This window comes from Esox lucius, chromosome 15, assembly GCF_011004845.1.
Source record: "Esox lucius isolate fEsoLuc1 chromosome 15, fEsoLuc1.pri, whole genome shotgun sequence".
Classification (NCBI taxonomy): Eukaryota; Metazoa; Chordata; class Actinopteri; order Esociformes; family Esocidae; genus Esox; species Esox lucius.
Window position 1 is genome coordinate 26,643,573 of NC_047583.1, and position 17,927 is coordinate 26,661,499.

The 17,927-nt window shown below is 46.4% G+C and overlaps 1 protein-coding gene across 1 annotated transcript; it reads left to right on the forward strand.

Annotated features, from left to right (window-relative positions):
* Window positions 1-188: 188 nt before the first annotated feature.
* Window positions 189-16,451, forward strand: nrde2 (NRDE-2, necessary for RNA interference, domain containing). The gene is made up of 14 exons (XM_010878662.4): window positions 189-1,162; window positions 1,648-1,750; window positions 2,039-2,230; window positions 3,266-3,409; window positions 4,652-5,132; window positions 5,306-5,714; window positions 8,940-9,073; window positions 10,990-11,113; window positions 11,444-11,616; window positions 12,624-13,013; window positions 13,860-14,833; window positions 14,964-15,105; window positions 15,893-15,964; window positions 16,080-16,451. Exons 1-14 carry the CDS (start codon window positions 1,102-1,104, stop codon window positions 16,203-16,205), a joined length of 3,525 nt encoding a protein of 1,174 aa, XP_010876964.1. The 5' UTR covers window positions 189-1,101; the 3' UTR covers window positions 16,206-16,451.
* Window positions 16,452-17,927: the final 1,476 nt, after the last annotated feature.

The window sequence follows — 17,927 nt, forward strand, 5'->3', positions numbered from 1 at the left end:
TTATTCGAATGAAATTATAAGGAGAATACTACGGGAAAAGCATAATTCAGTTAATGCATTTGTATTTTCATAAGGTTATGCAAATAATTACTATGATTTGTAAAACAAAAAAAACAAATATTGACAGTTGGGACAATGGTTTTATGCGGCCAACAAAGTACAGCTGTTGCCTATTTCAACACGTCTTGTTTGCGGACTGTAAAATACTCTCCGCACCTCGTGCCAATGAACTGACAGGTTTCAGGCGCGCTCTACTTTATGCAACGCACTGCTTTATATCTGCGGAAGAATACTTTAAAATTTACTGGCCAGTCTCTTTGTTGAAGCTGGAGAAATTGCGGTTCTTTTTGAGACACCGCTGCTCATTGGTTGCAGTGGACCTGCAATATTCTGCTCACTGTACGAGCTCCCAAGATTGGCTACGTTGGATCTGCAATGCGTCAAGCAATGGCGATTATGTTACGGATTGTTTCAGGAAAACGATGTAGCAGGACAGTCTATATTTGACCACAAAGCATTTTGTCAATATTGTATTATTTACTTTCGACAAAACGTGTTTTTAGTCTGTAGTTTCTCAAAAGTGTAGACTACCTCTTCATCTGACAGTGGCTCGATTTGAGGAGTGGGCTGATTCGCGATTGGTCACTACAAATCTACACGGAACTATTTTGTAGTCGCGAAATTTAAAATGACAGGATAAGGGATATGACATTTCCATTGAATAAATTGTCTTCTATTTTCAACAAAATGTTGTAAATTCGAGTACTGAATTTAAATCAATGTTTACTATATCGAAACAAAATGTTTAATAATAAACGTCAATGGTGATACCTATTTGGCAATAATCTCTAACCCTGCAGCATTGGATCGACAAAAACGTGTTAACGGTTTGTCCATGTTCACGCAGAGGTTATCGAATTAGTTTTGTATGGTCATGCAATAAGAAGCATATTTAAGTAATGAAAAAATCAGTATGGAAGATGACCTTAGACAGTAGACAAACTTCCTTAAAATTCAAGCTGTCTCCAGCAAGTAACTGACGCGTTGAATGTGACGTCATATTCACGCGACTGTTTACATCCACACGAAAACATTGGCAACATGGCTCTTTTTCCAGCTTTTGCAGCTTTATCAAATACTAAAGATGAGAATTCACCTAAAGGTAAGAACACGAATTGTGAATTATGTTTAGTAGATGTACAAACAGGTTAACTAACCTCTGCCCCTTGTAATTATTGTAAGGGAGAACATGAGTAGCAAGTGTAAGGAAACGGCAACGTTTCTGCCATTTTAACAGAACAAATTAAAATTGCCATCTTAATGCTAATCTATGAACATAGAGACTTAACAATCTAGAGAAACTATCAAGACAAGCGCAATGTCCCTAGGTGCAATTCTGCTTTTCTTGATAGTTTCTGTAACATGCTACTTTAATTAAATAACCCATAACTGTTGGTATCCACATTTCTCTGTTTTTGGTGTTTAACAAGTCTGTTCATTAATAGTTAAATAGAACAATATTCACCCATATAAAATTCCATAAACATTAATTAAATCATTTGTCATTCCTGATTTATTATTGCGCTTAAAAGCCAGATAACTAATTGCGATTGATTAGACATTCCTCTTGTGTCCCTCTCTCCTCAGATTTAGAATGGCTGAGCAATCAAAGTTTCCGCACCGACGATGCCCTTTCTATCCACCAGCGAGCCACTGAGAAAGCCAACGAAGCAGAACCGGCACAAACAAGGTGTTGTTATCACAAGGGTTTTAATAATGATTCAGTTATTTCCCTGTCACTTACTAAATAGTATTTTATGTTTATGATACAACAGAGCATTTTTCTGTGAGAATGTACAAGGCATTTTTCTTTGAGAATTGCTGGAGGTTTTATTGTGTGTCTTTGAATGTTGTTGAACGGCCTTGTTGTAATAACACAGTTATAACAATCATAACGCTCATACTCAGTGAACAGTGACAGCAGTGTTTGTGGTTGTTTAACCCCAAAAATGAGCAGTTTGTATTTATTTCTGAGTAGACTTGTTACAAAAGAGAGGGAGGATAAGAATCACATCTCATCTAAGAAAAAGAAAAAGGAGAAGGAGAAGAAGAAGAAGAAAAGGAAGAAGCACAAGAAGAGTGGAGAACCCTCCCCAGCAAACAGTGGCTCAGATTCAGATACTATCTACCCCAGTGATCTCCTGAAAAAAGCACAGAGCACTTCTCCCAGGTAGGTCCTATGTCCCTTTAATATTAAAATGTATAAATCACCCCAGGAGTGCTGCTCTAGGATCAGTCGGATGGCCTAGGAACTGATGCTGGACCAGCACTCCTACCCTAAGATGCTTTATTAACAGAACAAATGTCTGCCCATATATGGGTATCTCTATGTAGATTTTCCCCGGGCGCCTTCATAGTCCTTTGAACCCAATCTTTATCTATTGTAGTTTAGTACACTACATACGTTAACCTGTGCAATCCAGTGTAATTTAACTTAGAACACTAGTTTACTGCAACAAAAACATTATGCAGACAAACAATCTAAATAGTAGTTTAATGTGCTTTAGATTTAGTCTTTACATATAAGCCTACCTGTATAAATGTAGGTGAAAAAAGTCTTATTTTGGCCAGGGAGACAGTTCAACAGGGCCAAGCAAAATAAACATATGCTGGACATACTGTAAAACCACAAAAATTACATCATCACAAATTCAGCTGAATGTGTGGTTGAAACGCATGTTGTCTTCCTCCCGTGCGATGTGTAGACTACATGCTCATCCTGGAATATGCTTAGTTACGACCCACGCAGAAGGTTATTTCCTGTGTCCTAAATTTGTGTACAGAACATACTCTGTATATTTATTTCTGTAATGTTCAAATAGCCCCGTTTTTTTATTTTATTTATTTTTTGCTGTTTAGATATGTGAGACAGACAGGGTACATTGTGTTGGTACAATTTTGAGTAGGCTGAAGACAAAACGTTAAGTGGAAGTGCAGGGGCAGGTTTGTAAGCAGAGCGAAGAGAGGGGAAACGCAAGCAATGTTTGACTGCACTGTAAATGACTCAGTGTTGTATAACATTTTAACTGAACTGTCCCGCACCGTCTCTTATGACTGGCTTCATGGTTATGTTACGTACCAACACTTGCCCTATATTGTCTTTTAATCCAATTGCAAAAACGCTGACTGGCTGCATGTCACCCAGGTCTTTATATAAGTGTATACTTGGCAATAAACCTGACAGGGTTGTTGTTTCTCTCTGTAGTGAGGAGGTAAAGGGTCAGGACGAGGGGTCATTTGTGTGGTTGGATGACCTCCAGACCCCCACAGATCGACCTTTCTGTGTGGACAGGAGAGCGGACCGGGCCAATTGGGAGTACAAATCTCTCTACAGAGGAGACATCGCCAGGTGGGTAACCTCACACCCTAATTAACCACCCTCCCCTCCTCTACACCACCTTCCCCTCCTCTACACCACCCTCCCCTCCTCTACACCACCCTCCCCTCCTCTACACCACCCTCCCCTCCTCTACACCACCCTCCCCTCCTCTACACCACCTTCCCCTCCTCTACACCACCTTCCCCTCCTCTACACCACCCTCCCCTCCTCTACACCACCCTCCCCTCCTCTACACCACCCTCCCCTCCTCTACACCACCTTCCCCTCCTCTACACCACCCTCCCCTTTGCTACACCACCTTCCCCTTCACCACACCACTCCCTTCATTGCGGCATACATGGATTTTGTCCATCCCCACCAGTGTCTAACCTGTCACGCCTAGTTCCCTAATAACTAAAGCTGCATAGAGAGTTTTGGGACTGCAGTTCAGCAGCAATCCATCTCTCACAGGCGTTTTTTCTACTTGGGCCCTCTGCCTGGCTGCACCCCACAGACGCAGTCCGAGTGCGGAAGACAGAGCTTCCTTCCTGTCTGGGTGCTTGGTAGACATGAGCTCTGAGCGCCGTACGTACTGAGTGAGTTTCATCATGACAGGGGCGGGACGCGTGTTCCGGCTGGGGTGGACATTGTTGCCCAACGTCTTTTATGTCGGTTTGCATCTCAGTGTCCATGTCTTTCTCAGCATCCTAAGTGCGTCTGTATTCGTATAGAACAGTGCACTGAACTTCTCCATTAAACCACACAAGGGCAACCATTTGAGGTCCTGGCACAGGTCCAGTTGATTATCCAGTTTAATGACAAGTTGAAGTGACATCTGTAACTTAAGAGACCGGTGATCAATATCTGCTAATACACACACACACTCAAATCAACACACCCTCACACGCTCACAGCAAGCAAAAAGGAATGTAATGAATATAAGCGTTGATAGGACAGGTTCTCAGTGAACAGGTTTGGCAGATAGCTTTGGGTCAGGTTGCTGGATTGGAAGACTTTGAGCAAAGCCCTTGACCCTTAATTGCTCCTTCACGTTGCTCGGTTAAAGAGTGTCCACTAAGTGACTAAAATATAAATGTGCTTTTCTCCTGACGGACTGGGTGTTCTCTATTGGAAGACCGCTATTATTCTCCCCTTTTCGTATCGTTTAATTTCCGGATGCTCCCTTACGGAACAGCATCCTAACTCCCGTCCCATGACGATGTCTCCGCCCACTGACTCTCTGTGTGACTAATGATTGGGGTGTCTTTAAAGGTACAAGAGGAAAGGCAGTTCCTCCCTGGGCTTGAACCCGCGGTCCCAGGCTGTGAGCTGGGCTGAGTCGGGCCCAGAGAAGAAGAAGTCGGACAGGCGAAACAGACCTGTCCGCTACTTTTCTCCCAGCGTCCGCCAGCACCTGCGGTCAGACGGCCAACCTGTGCTCCCCAGTCCCCCTCCGGAAGGCGGCGCCATCACCTCGCCCTTCATCCCGGTGCCCCCCTGCCTGGAAGTCGAGGTAGAGGGCATGGCCAAGGGGCAGTCCTCCTGGGTTAACCCCCTGGGGGTGTATGACTCGGCCACCTCCCTGTGGCTTCAGGGGAAGGGGAAGGCCGAGCATGGCCGGGCGGAGGAACCGCCTCCCGCTCCCAGGGACCCCTCGGCCGCCCTGCTGGCTGAACGCGTGGAGGACTTCAACAGGAGGCTGAGGGAAAACCCGGAGGACACGCATGCGTGGCTCCGCTTCGTCCGCTTCCAGGTACGATGGCCAACGTCCCACGGTTCCCTGAACGCACAACACCGCGCAACATGTCGCTAGCGCCAGCCGAGGGCTTTTCCTCGTCCGCTGCCCTGGATCAGGAAAACAGCCGGGCTTGGCCTAGACGTCGCTACGGTTAACTCTCTGAAGTAATTTACCGATCGGTGTTACAGGACGAGGTGGCGAGTGGCCCCGGGGCGTTCGGCGACCCCCCCGAGAATGAGACGGAGCGGCGGAAGAGCTCGGTGCGGGCCACGCTGGAGAAGAAGGTGGCCATTTTGGATCGAGCGGTGGACAGTAACCCCGGCTGCGTGGAGCTGAAGCTGGAGCGACTGCGACTGTGCAGAGAGCTGTGGGAGCCCGCCGTCCTGCTGAAAGAGTGGAAGAAGCTGGTGTTCGTGCACCCCAACAGTGCCCCCCTGTGGAAGAAGTACCTGCTGTTCGTGCAGAGCCACTTCAGCACCTTCTCGGTGTCTAAGGTCAACGGCGTGTACGGCAAGTGTCTGAGCACGCTGGCGGCGGTGCAGGACGGGAGCATGGTGTCTCACGATGCGTTGCCGGGCACTGAAGAACACATGCTAGGTAACGGCGTAACACGCATACACTGCTCATATGTTTTCAGTTGATGTTGGCAGCGACCGTTTATACGGGATGTTCCCCCTTTGGGAAAGTGTATAACAGGCGGGGTTACTGAAACGTGCACTAGCTCACTCACTGTCCGTCCCCCGTGGTTATGAGAACGTACCTACAAGCATGTTTTGTTTGGGTGCAAGGCGGCCGTTCGTTAGGGTTCGTGTTTCCTCTTGTCACTGTGTCCTGTCCGGCCGCTGAACTGACCTGGTGTTTGCAATGCAGTCGCAAAAGAGGAGTTGATGAGTCGTCGTTCCGCGGAAAGATGCTTTAGATGACGGGGAGAGAGTGACTGAGCGCTATTGAATTCTGCTGCTGTGCTCGCCTAATGTGTGTGTCTGTGTCTGTGTGTGTGTCTGTGTGTGTGTCTGTGTACGTTTCCTTTCAACTCCTATAATTAGCGTTTGCCATGGATCTTCGTGAGGTTGTAATCTCTTAATTGAACTTAATTGAGTTAGCCGGCTAATGAGCGCCTTTGTGGTGCTGATGCATGTATCATGTCACCACCAGATGTTTTGGGGCGTGGCAGAGCTATAGCACAGTTCAGTAGGGAAACGTTTTCTAAAGCAGCAGAATGCATAACCCACAACTATATGTCTGCACAGACCGTCTCTATCAGCAACGTTCCCTAACATCTTCACCTCATGACCAGAGGAGATGGAGATGGAGGTGGGGGGGTTTGGGAGACCAATCATGTACACTTGGATTATTCATCCACATTGATAATAATGCCAATAACATGCAACATTGGTCACAATGACAGGTGTTTATTTCCTGGGAGTACCAGGTTTATGTCAGTTATGTGTGTGAGAGTGTGTGTGAGAGTGTGTGTGAGAGTGTGTGTGAGAGTGTGTGTGAGAGTGTGTGTGAGAGTGTGTGAGAGTGTGTGTGAGAGTGTGTGAGAGTGTGTGTGAGTGTGTGTGAGAGTGTGAGGCTTGCTTCATAGTCTTATGGCTTGGGGATAGAGGCTGTGCAGGGTCCTGTCAGTTACAGACCTGAGGCCATGCCCACCATGCGGTGGTACAGCGAACAGCCTGGCGTGGGCAGCGGGAGAACCTTCCTCTGACAACGCTTGGCGTTCTTGGATGGCAGGGAGCTTGTCCTTGGCGAGGAGCACCGCTGTTCGCCCTACCCTTCTGTGCCTTGCAAACAAAGACCACGGTTGTGCGGTCGTCTAAAGCATTCTCACATAAGCACCGCTGTCTAGCAGCGGAGAGAGGCAGTGTGGAGTGTGGTAGAAATGGTCGCCTGTGGGACGGTATTCGAATTGGAGCGGGTCCAGGATGAGGGTGTTGAAGGGGATGAATGACCCAACTGGAAGCTGGGGGTGATACCATTTTGGTATGAGGGCGGGCTACGAATGTGGCCTCTGAAGTAACAAACAGCCCTAACTCTTACAATCAGTGCCATTGGCTCTTTGGTGACCACAGAGTGTAAGGAAAACTTTTCAACAGAGCCCCCTACTGACACCCCAATGCCAATTCCAGGGGCATTTCGTCTCCCATCCAGGGACCAGTCAGGCCAGATCTGTCTCAGCTTCTGGGGCAAACCTTCAGTGGGGTGGTGGCTGGCATGTTGCTGGCTACTGAAATGAGTGTCACTCTGGACAACACTCACTTTAGCCGTTTTGCCTTTGGGCTGTCGGGCACAGGGCCTCACACGGTCTGTCTGGAGCTAGTTGGTATTACCAGGGAGAGCTCGAAGATGTCCGTGAAGACACCAGCCAGCTGGTCCCTGCTTGCGTCGGGTCAGTGTCATGATGCAAAGGTTTTCCTGTCGAGCGTGGTCAGTCGTGACTTGACTTGAAGTCAGCGCAGAAGGCATTTACAACATGAAGCCGGGTGGGTGTGCCTTTGTAGTGTCCTGCCACACGGAGGAGCGTCGGAACCAGCGGGATCTGACCCAGCCTTTATTCTGTGTTCACGCCTCGCCTGTTTTAACGGCGTCGTAGCCGGGGTTCTTGCTACCCACCGAATTTATGTACTGCTCCTCGAAAGCATCGGCTTTAAAATTTCCCTCAGGGGGGAATTTGGTTTTCGTATTAGGCTTGATATGTGTGTGTGAATGCGTTATTCAAGTTTGGTTGCCACTTCGCTGCACCACTCTGACAGGAGAGAGAGGGGGAGGAGAAGCAGCCAGGGTCCATTCCGCTAAGCCTTGATATGACCGCTGGATCTGGTCTGGCTGTCTGACAGCTGCATCTACATTAGCCCAATTAGACCATTATTTAGTTCCTGTCAGGGCTTTCGCCCACAAACCAATAATCAAGATGGAATGAACTCCAGCAATAAACTCCTGTTTCTGTGGAGGACTGTGTTAATGTGTAGGCTTTAATTGAATGAAAATAAAAGCCCCAGATTATTTTGCCCACTGATTATTTTGCCCTACATCCAATAATGACTAGGTATGCAAGTATATACTATAGTAACATAATATATGGATTCAGTGTTACCCAGCGAGACCTCACTTTCATAAACTTAAATCATAAAGCATTCCACGGAACATACTGGAACTATTTAGCTAGGTTCATAAGTCACCTACAACCCAGCTGTTTCATCGGTTGTGGAACCTTTGGTGATCTCTAGTTGGCTTTGGACATTCGCCTTTTGATTTGAGTATTTCTCCAATAGAAATGATGGTCACACACTCCCTCTTGTGGTCTAATAGTGCATATTCCAAGATGTCTGCAGTTGCGCTTCTGACTGATCAGTGCACATCCTAGAACTGGCACACGCACTGATCTGTCTCCTTTCATTCCTCTGGGTTTTTTTTCTTGACTGTTACCTTATAGAAGATGAGTGTCAAGCTGTTGGTGTTAGGAAACATCTGGGACCAGGCTGTGCATTGACAAGCATCAGTGTGTAGGAAACATACACAGGAGATGGCTGATGGGACATTATAATGATCGAATGAATGAAACAGACACGTGTAAGGAGCAAGAAAAGGCATTTTGCAAAGCTACTGTGTCATGTGACCTATGGAATGGGTAGCTTTTATTCATTTGCCAGTTTTTCATTCAGTAAAGATTAGCTCTGTTGTGTGGAACTGAGCAGGTGTGTGTGTCAATGAACAGCCTGACTGATGGTGTTGTTTTGTTGCTCTCTCCCTCTCTCTATTGCTCTCACCCACCCTCCCCAAACACACACACACTCCATTTCCGGCACTCAATTTCTTCAGGCATCTTCCTGCAGCAGTGTCATTTCCTCAGGCAGGCTGGCCACTCGGAGAAAGCTGTGTGTCTGTTCCAGGGCATGCTGGACTTCACCTTTTTCAAGCCAGACACTGTCAAGGACCTGCCCACAAGACAACAGGTACGCAGATGCCCCTCCCCCCAGCCGGCACCTCGGCACAGAACACCCTGTTGCTCTCCAGAATAGACTGGTGATGTTTTTAGGTCTGTATTACCTTGCAGGTTGTGTTTTCATGGCCAGTGTGTTTACCAAGCACTATTTTAAAGCTCTGGCCGTTTCCGTCACTGGCATTAAAGTGCTGGGGACTCTCCAGAGAGTGCCTTCCGGCTACGGACCGGGCCTTGTCACTTTACTTTATGGTCTACATGGAAACTTTGCTAACAAGGCATTTAAAATGCATGACCAGGTTTTAATAGAGGCTTTTTCCCCCAGCAGTGGCGCATCCTAATTTCTATCCAGCAGAGCGTTGCCTTGCTCAGCCAAATCCATTCCTGTTGAGTGAAGGGCAGAATAACGAATATTCCCCTCATCAACTGCAGTGCGAAAGAGGTCCCCCATTGCTCTGGGAGTTCATCCTGATAACTTGTTAGAGGAGCAGAGTATACATCATTTTGAGAGGTTTCACATTCACGGACTAGAAGGGAACGTTTCATATCTGAGCTGGTATTCGGTACGTGCTGAGTCATGAGCCCGGCTGCCTGTCTTATACAGCAACCCTACAGGCTGTCTATTTTCAGTTAGTGCCATCCTCCTGAAAGTGTGTGTGCGTGTGTGTGTGTGTGTGTGTGTGTGTGTGTGTGCGCGTATCTGTACGTGTCTGTCCATTGCTATTACTGCAGTAGCTCACAGCTCACTCCCCCGCCCAGCTCCAGCTCCAGTGGCCTTAGACGTGGAGATGTGATCACGCATGTATAATGCCTCTAATGAGCGAAGGACATGTTGCTGTGTGTGTCTGTGTGTCTGTGTGTCTGTGTCTGTGTGTGTCTGTATGGTAAACATAACATTAGCATTCATTAAGGGTTTTAATTGATCAGGGGAGTAGAGATCCTCCAATGCATTAACTCTAAGGGCCTCTTCAGATTAATGGGAGTTCATCGGGGCCACGTTTCAATTTAAAGAACATTTCAATAATGTGTGGACTCAGTCCTCTTTACACATTTGCGATTGTAAAATTTTGCGCTGACAGGGCTGGGGGAAAATAAATCCTAGCAGGTGTTCTTCGATGAGGACGTTATATTGTACGGTTCTAATCTAACTAAGGTGTTTAGTACACCCAGTGGCAGTGTTTAAGTTAGAAAACGATCATGATTTTTCAAACATTTGCTACCTAGCTCACCTCGGTTAAGCTGGATTAACATTGGTTTTATGAATACTGCTCCAGATTCTAAATGGGATTGGTATCAGGACGTTGACTGGGCCACTGTAGAACATTCCCCCTTTTGTTCTTTAACCACTCCAGTGCTGCTTTGGCCTTGTGCAATGTAGCTCCTTACGTTTTTGGTCAAAAGGTTTTATCTTCATGTCACACAAAACCTTTTCTTACATCGCAGCTGGGTCGCCACCATGGTTTCCGAGTAACTGCTTCTTCCTTCTTCCCTGCGCTAACTTTCTAACATTTTGTATTTCATCCACTTAAACTGGGAGCTTCCCAACTATTTCCCAGCAGATATTTCCCCAGATAAAGCCAATGTGATCATACAATATTGTTTTTCGACTTTCTGTGTTTTAAAATACTAGACTGGATTGAAATGTCAATGTGCTATTATATGATTTGTGGAAGGTCCAATTTGCAGTTATGGCGTTCATCGCAAGAAATTAATTTACTCCAGTTAATGTCCTGTCGTGAAGTACGGCCCTTTTCTTCCTGTCAGGAAAATGCCTGACCTCAGCTCAGAGACCACTGCCTATCAACCCATGAAGGGTTAAAAACCTGACAACCCCTGTCCTCCACACAGTGTGTACTGGTACTTTCTGATTGATAATTGGTCTGTGTCATTTAGTATTTGACCATACTGTCGACCTTTGTGTTCCTCCAGGTGGAGTTCTTTGAGACATTCTGGGACAGTGGGGAGCCCCGGGTCGGGGAGAGAGGGGCCAGGGGATGGAGAGCCTGGATGACCCAGCAGGAGAGAGGGGGTTGGCTACAACCCAATGAACCAGGTCCCTAATTTCATTAGCCTGTACTATTACCTGTGCTAACACTTTGCATGAAGTTCATATTCCAGTGTAGTAACATTATAATTGTGCTAGCAACAGCAAAGTAGCGTACCGATTCACTGATATGCATCATTCCCCAATTCACAAGACACGAGTACATCGGGTACACCCTAAACCAGTGTTTTTGAATCCTGGTCCTGGGGACCCAGCCCTATTCGACCGATTCAAATGTAACCTATCAGTCAACAGTCAATGTTTCATATGACAACAAATAAAACATTTGATAACATGTACTAGTGGTCCAATGTTACAACAAGAACCTCTGTGTGACAGATGACGAAGATGACGAAGATCAGGAGGAATCTGAGGTAAAGGATATGACCTGGCCCAAGTGGAAGATCTGGTTGGATGTGGAGACTTCACGTGAGGCTGTCCATTGGTTGCCGTGGAGGCCGGACAAGACCAAGGGCCAATCAGTGGAGGACTGTGAGGACCCAGATCGACAGGTATTGGCTGTGATCATTGGTGATAGATGTGCCAAAACTGGAATACACAGTCAACTGCAAAATGATTGGCACACTGGATAAAGATGAGCAAAAAATTTGTTTATTTATACAACACAGGTAATTAATGACATGTCATGTCATTTTTCAACATACAAAATGTATTATTCGTTATTAATGATTCAAAGGAATCAACTAAGATTACACATTTCTCAAACTAAGTGTCAATATTATTGCCATCCCTGTTTTCTGCCCCTCTTCTTACAAGAATAATGGCAGTGAGGCTCCTGTTATTGATTTATGAGATTGGATTTTTAATCGCTCCTCGGTTTAGAAGGTTTCCAGAGCCTTGAGGTCATTCAATCTGCACTTTGTAGTTACATTTAAACCACGGTTTTGTAGTCAATTATCCATTTTGATGCTTGGGTTTATTATCTTACTGGAACATCCAGTCACGGCCAGGTTTACGGCAACCAGGTCTTTGACTTAAATATGTTGGTACTTGGTAGAGTTCATAATGCTGTTGACGTTCAGAAGGGCCCAAAAGCTAGACCAAGTAAGTGGGTGTGGCCAAAGAGCTGGTTTTTCAATTCACATGACTATAACACTCAGTTCCAATCCAAATGCCAATGTCATTTAGTAAATTCTTTAGTAAATTTTTTTTGTTATGGCAGCACTTCCAAAATATTCTTTGCTTCACAAAATCTCTCACTGTGCATGGAGGTAAGCTGGCCTTGTGTCCTCTACCAGGCAGGTTTACCACTGTTCAACTAGTTTTGAATTTCTTAATTGTTGTAATCGTGATGAGCAGTTATTTCCTTTCTCCATGGAGATGGAAGACAGGGATTTTACACCTTATTTTTAGTCCCCATGAATCAAAGTCTTGAGGTCACAATACAGTCCTTTAGACTGGCAGGTTCTTAGAGATGAACAATGATATTGCACATTTACTTATAGAAACATAATTACTAGCGTGTGTCTGTGTGCATGTGTGTGCACGCATCTTATAGGTCCTGTTTGATGACATTGGTCCGTCTATGATCCGGCTGGTCCGCCCAGACCTCCAGCTCTGTCTTCTTCTGTCCTTCCTGCACTTCCTGGGTCTTCCTGCTGACCCATCCTGTTACAGCGCCCCCTCCTGGAGTGTGCTTCTGGATGACCTGACTCTGCTGGAAGAAGTTCACGACCAAGATGCCCCTTTGACTTCATACGACCTTCTTGTCCCTGGGGTCAGCCCTGTAGGTCACATGACCTCTCTTCAGGGCACCAGGAAGGGGGCAGGACTGTGTAAGCAAGGGGAGGAGTTTCTAGACAACATGTTCCAGATGATTCTGCCTTTGCTGCCTGCTCAGGAGAGAGCCATCCTTTCACTGCATTGGATCCAGTATGAGAAGCTCAAGGTAAACTCCAGCTACGAGCATAGCCATGTTAGATTCCTTTGATTTAAGAGGCTTTGTCCAGTTTCAAAATAATTCCAATCAATGTTCCCATTGTTTCTAATAGCCACTCATCACATTTGGGTGTTGTAAGTTGAACATGTTGAATATTCTGTGCCACATTGGGCACTCGTTTATTGCAAAATGACTGTTAAGCTTGACCCTTATAACATTTTCACATAGCAAAGGCATCTATAATAAGGCCTACAGTGGCCTATATTTGACGTTTATAGTTAAGTAATTTCGCAGAGGCTTTTATGCAGAGCGATTTACTGTTAGTGTTGTGCAATGCAGGCCTACATTCCTTGACACTCTAAAAAGCTGTTTTTAAAAAAGGGTCTTGACACAAATCTAGGCTACAGGTTTTGTGCCCTTATTGGACGCAGACACTCAACCATTGCTGAAGAACCTATAACTGGGATAATACACCCTATAATTGGGATAATACAACCTATAACTAGGATAATAATTAACTTCAATAAATACTGGGAAAAAAGTATACAACTAGCACAGAATATCAGCTGGTCGCATTGATAATCTGGATCTTTTATAAAGTGGAAACTAAATGGGTGTAGTCCTTGTGAAGTTGAATCTTGTGCATTATTAGCGCTAGCTAGCATTTCTTCTGTGCAACAGTCCAGGAGGATTTGCATGAGGAAATAGAGGAAACACAGATGTTAATGTCTGTATATATTTTCCAGTCCTTTTTTCCCCCAGCAGATTTTCATGTCCGTTTCGCTTTGCTACTCGGATTCTCCCATTTAACACAAATGTATGTTTTGTGTCTCCTTCTCTGTATGTAACATGAAGGTGCTGAGGTGTGCACGCGGCAGGAACAAGAAACGCTTAAAAGCCCAGGGGAAGAGGAGCAAACGCCTGGCTAAACGTCTGCTTAAAGAGCCAGAGAACCGCGGCCGCCTCAGCCTGTGGAGGGAGTACGCCCACCTGGAATGGCTGCTGGGGAATCTGGAGGAGGCCCGCAAGGTGTTTGACACAGCCTTGGGCCTGGGTGTGTCAGGGGGGCTGGCGGACCCAGCCCTGTGTGACCTCTGCCTGCTCTACGCCCAGCTGGAGGTGGAGGAGGCCTGGAGGGTTGGGTCGGGCGGATGTGGGCTTGGGGTGAACGTGGCGACAGTCACATCTTCGCCCGCGGTCTATGTCCTCGCCAAGTTAGCGGAGGGGAGTTCGTACGCCCCCTTCTCTGGACAGTTGGCTCCAGTGGCTGTTCTGAAGGCCCGGAAGACCTATGAGCAGGCTGTGGAGAGCTACCTGCCTGGGCTAGTGGAGGGGGCCTCTGGGTTGGGACACGCCAAGAAACCCAGGCGGGTCAAAGGTCTGGTAGGTTGTTATGCCCTCTTCCAGTACCTGACTGTGGGGATCGACGCTACCGACGCGGTCTACAATCTGGCAAGGGAGAGGCTGGAGCAGCAGCCCAACACGGCAGCCCAGGAGCAGGTTGTCGGCGAGCTCGATTGGACCCGGAGCACCGCCTTAGAGTGCGAGGCCCTGGCTGTCCAGCGGGCGGCTTTGCTGCGCCACCACACCGACGCTAGCGTCTACCCGCTCGGCCACCTCAGGCTGGCGCTGACCTCGGCGCTGGTCCGCTTCCCCTCTAGCGCCCCTCTGTGGCGGCTGTACGTACAGGTGGAGAACCGCTACCACAGTGCTGGAAGGGCTCGCCGCTTCTTCCACAGCGTGACCAAGGTTAGCGCCAGTGTGGTGCCGCGCTTGTTCGCCATCAGCGCAGAGCAGCGGAGGAAACAGTTGGTGGACTCTGTTCAGAGGTGAGAAGCACACAAACGGAAGGTTAATCAGCAGCGATAATTGGGTCATTGTAAACGTCTTTAGTAGCTCTGGATCTGATCGAAGTTCACTTGGTTAACTTGCCGAATGATGCCTTACTGTTCTTGGCAGGGCTGGTTCCTATGGCGACACCCTGTCAACCCTGCCGGAGAATGGCCTGAGCAACCGTATCCGTTGTCTGTTTGAGAACGCCATAGCAACAGAGCACGGGGTCCACTGTCCTTTGCTCTGGAGGATGTACATGAACTTCCTGGTAAGACACAGTTCCAGTTGTCATTACCTTTTCTGTCTAGCTGTCTGTCACAGGAACTCTTATTTAACTCAACCATTGCAGGCAGGCTTGCTCCTATTTTCCATCTTGATTAAGAACCAGGGATTAAATTGGGCCCTTCTGTACCTTTGGTAATGAAATGAAATGCATCACTTTGCTGGTGAAACCTGCGTGTGTCTCATGTGAGTGACATTCAGATTCAAACCTCATGACTGGTTGTCTTCTGAGACATTATATGAGGAATCATTAGGCCAACACAAATGATAAGCTAGGCTAATAAATGAATAGGCATTTTGTAAACCCCAATATGCCTTCCTACATTAAACACTGAGAACACTGGCAGCCCAATTCTGGCTCTGTAATTTTGAGGAAACGCAGGCAATCCAGTTCTGATCACTCAGATCAGCTATTTTGATCAAATTGTATTGGTAAGGGCAGCCTGATTAACATGTTCTTCAGATGACATTTGTGTTATTAAAAATGATTCAGCTGTCAGTGTTCATGAAAACAAAGAAATCCAGGGCCCATCGACTCCAACCTCCCCCACTATACAACACCCCTGACCTCGTTGTCAAGAGCCTCACAGTCATCGGCCTCTCAGAGAATTGAGTCATTCACATCCACATTCCAAACGGTCTGAGCGCCTGCACTTCAGTCCTGGAGGTTACAGTTATCAGAACCCCAGGCTTCCTCCGATTCCAAAGGCCAAGCGAAGGAGACTTGGAAGTATGGCCTAAGCCGACATCTGGTGATTTGTTGTGTATTGTAGGTGTCAGAAGGGAAGGTGGAGACTGGAAGAGGGATCTTCTACAAGGCTCTCCAGGACATCCCGTGGGCGAAGGTGAGCGCAGTGACAAAACAAGCCACACCGTGGTAACTAGCTCCGTGGTGCGTTTGGTCAGAACTGATGAATTTATGTTTGTGACGTGTTTGTGCGTGCACGCCTCTCCTCCCAGGGTTTATACATGGACGCGGCGCAGCTCTTCCCTGATCATGTGCAGGAGTTCCTGGACCTAATGACGGAGAAGGAGCTCCGACTGAGGGTTCCCATGGAGGAGGTGGACATTCTGCTGGAGGATTGAGGCCATGAACTACTTCCACAGTTTCCTGGAACCTGGCTTTTTTAGACAGACTGTGGACACAGAAGCCATGCACATGCTAATAGAACCACCAAGTGTCTGTGAACAAAATAATGTTGCTCTTCAAACAGATGTGTTTTTCTGGGTTAAATACCTTTTCCATATTTTGATGGAGTGAATATCGATTTTTATGTCAAGGAGATCAAAATGATAAATAGATTACTGTGAATAAATGATTTGTTTCCTTACTGTCCTGTCCAACCTTTCTTTGAGAATGAGCTCAGCTATTACCTGCTGTGAACTGCGTGGGATGTTTCTGTGCATTCTCTGTATGGCTAATGCCAATGTCAAAGCTTAACAGTGTGGAAAGGAGCACACTGGAGTGTACACGTTAGTGTCAGGACGTGAAAAGGAGACACTATGGGGATGCTTCTCTGCACCAGGGCCTGAAAGCTTGTGAAGATAAAGGCCAGAATGGATACAGATAAGTACAGGGAAATCATGGAAGAAAACCTGCTGAAATCAGCAAGAGACGTGGGACTTTGAAGAAGATTAATCTTCCAGCAAGACAATGACCTCCAATATACAGCCTAAAACACAATGGAGTGACTTACAAATAAAAAGGTAATTGCCCTGGAGCGGCCGTGCCAAAGCTCTAGACCAGTGTTGCCCAATCCTGGTCCTCTGGACCCAAAGGGGTGCACGTTTTTTGCATGTGAGTGATTCAGGCATGTGAGTGGTAGGGCAAGAATAAATAACGTGTACCCCTTTGGGTCACGAGGACCGGGATTGGGAAACACTGGTCTAGACCTCAGTCCAATTCAGAATAGGTGGAACGAGCTGAAAATTGCTGAATTACAAAAAAGGGGTGAATATGTAATTATTTTCTGTTTTGATTTGTAGTTAACCTTTGTAGAAACATTTTAAATTTGAAACTAATTGAATCCATTTTAATTTCAAAAAATCTACAAAACTCCAAGAGGGTGAATACTTTTGAGAAGCACAGCTTTTTTCCGGCCATGTCAACCGCTGTGGTGTTGTTTTGAACCTGTGTTTGAGGCAACATCACTGTCAGGCACCCAGTGAGACAGGCTTCCACAGCATTGGCTAATATCTCCTATCTGCATTTGAGTTCTTGTGTTTGCGAGTGCAAGAGCAAAGGTAATTGTGAATCCATTAACTCAGAACCAGTCAGTATGATACCTTAGCAACAGTCTCGTAACGTTTATCCCTCCCCATCTGGCATTACTGGTAGATGGCGGTCTGAAGAAGAGATTGCAGTCTGAAGAAGGGATGGCGGTCTGAAGAAGACTCAGCTGGAGAAACAAGGAGAAAACTCAATAGCCATGTGATGAGCACTACCTAGTTTTAGCCAGTGCTTGACATTCACCAGCGCTTGACATTCAAGCCTAATAATTAGATTTTGGTCTCCACTGTCACCTGGGCTCCATTCCCCAGGGTGGGGTGGGCATGGTTCCTGTTTTACAAGTTTTATGTGCTTTTGTGTTTGGACATCTCACAATATATACAGATTCAGCAACTTTATAAGTAGGAGTGTAGCTTAACAGCAACAGTACTAGCGAAGGCAAAGACAACAACTATGCCTAATGGAGGAGTTCATTCATTCAAATTATTTATTGGAATTCACAAAAAAAAAAAAATGTATATATTATTTGCAACCCACATATTCAATTTATTTCCCCATCCCTGAAAAGAAATGATGGA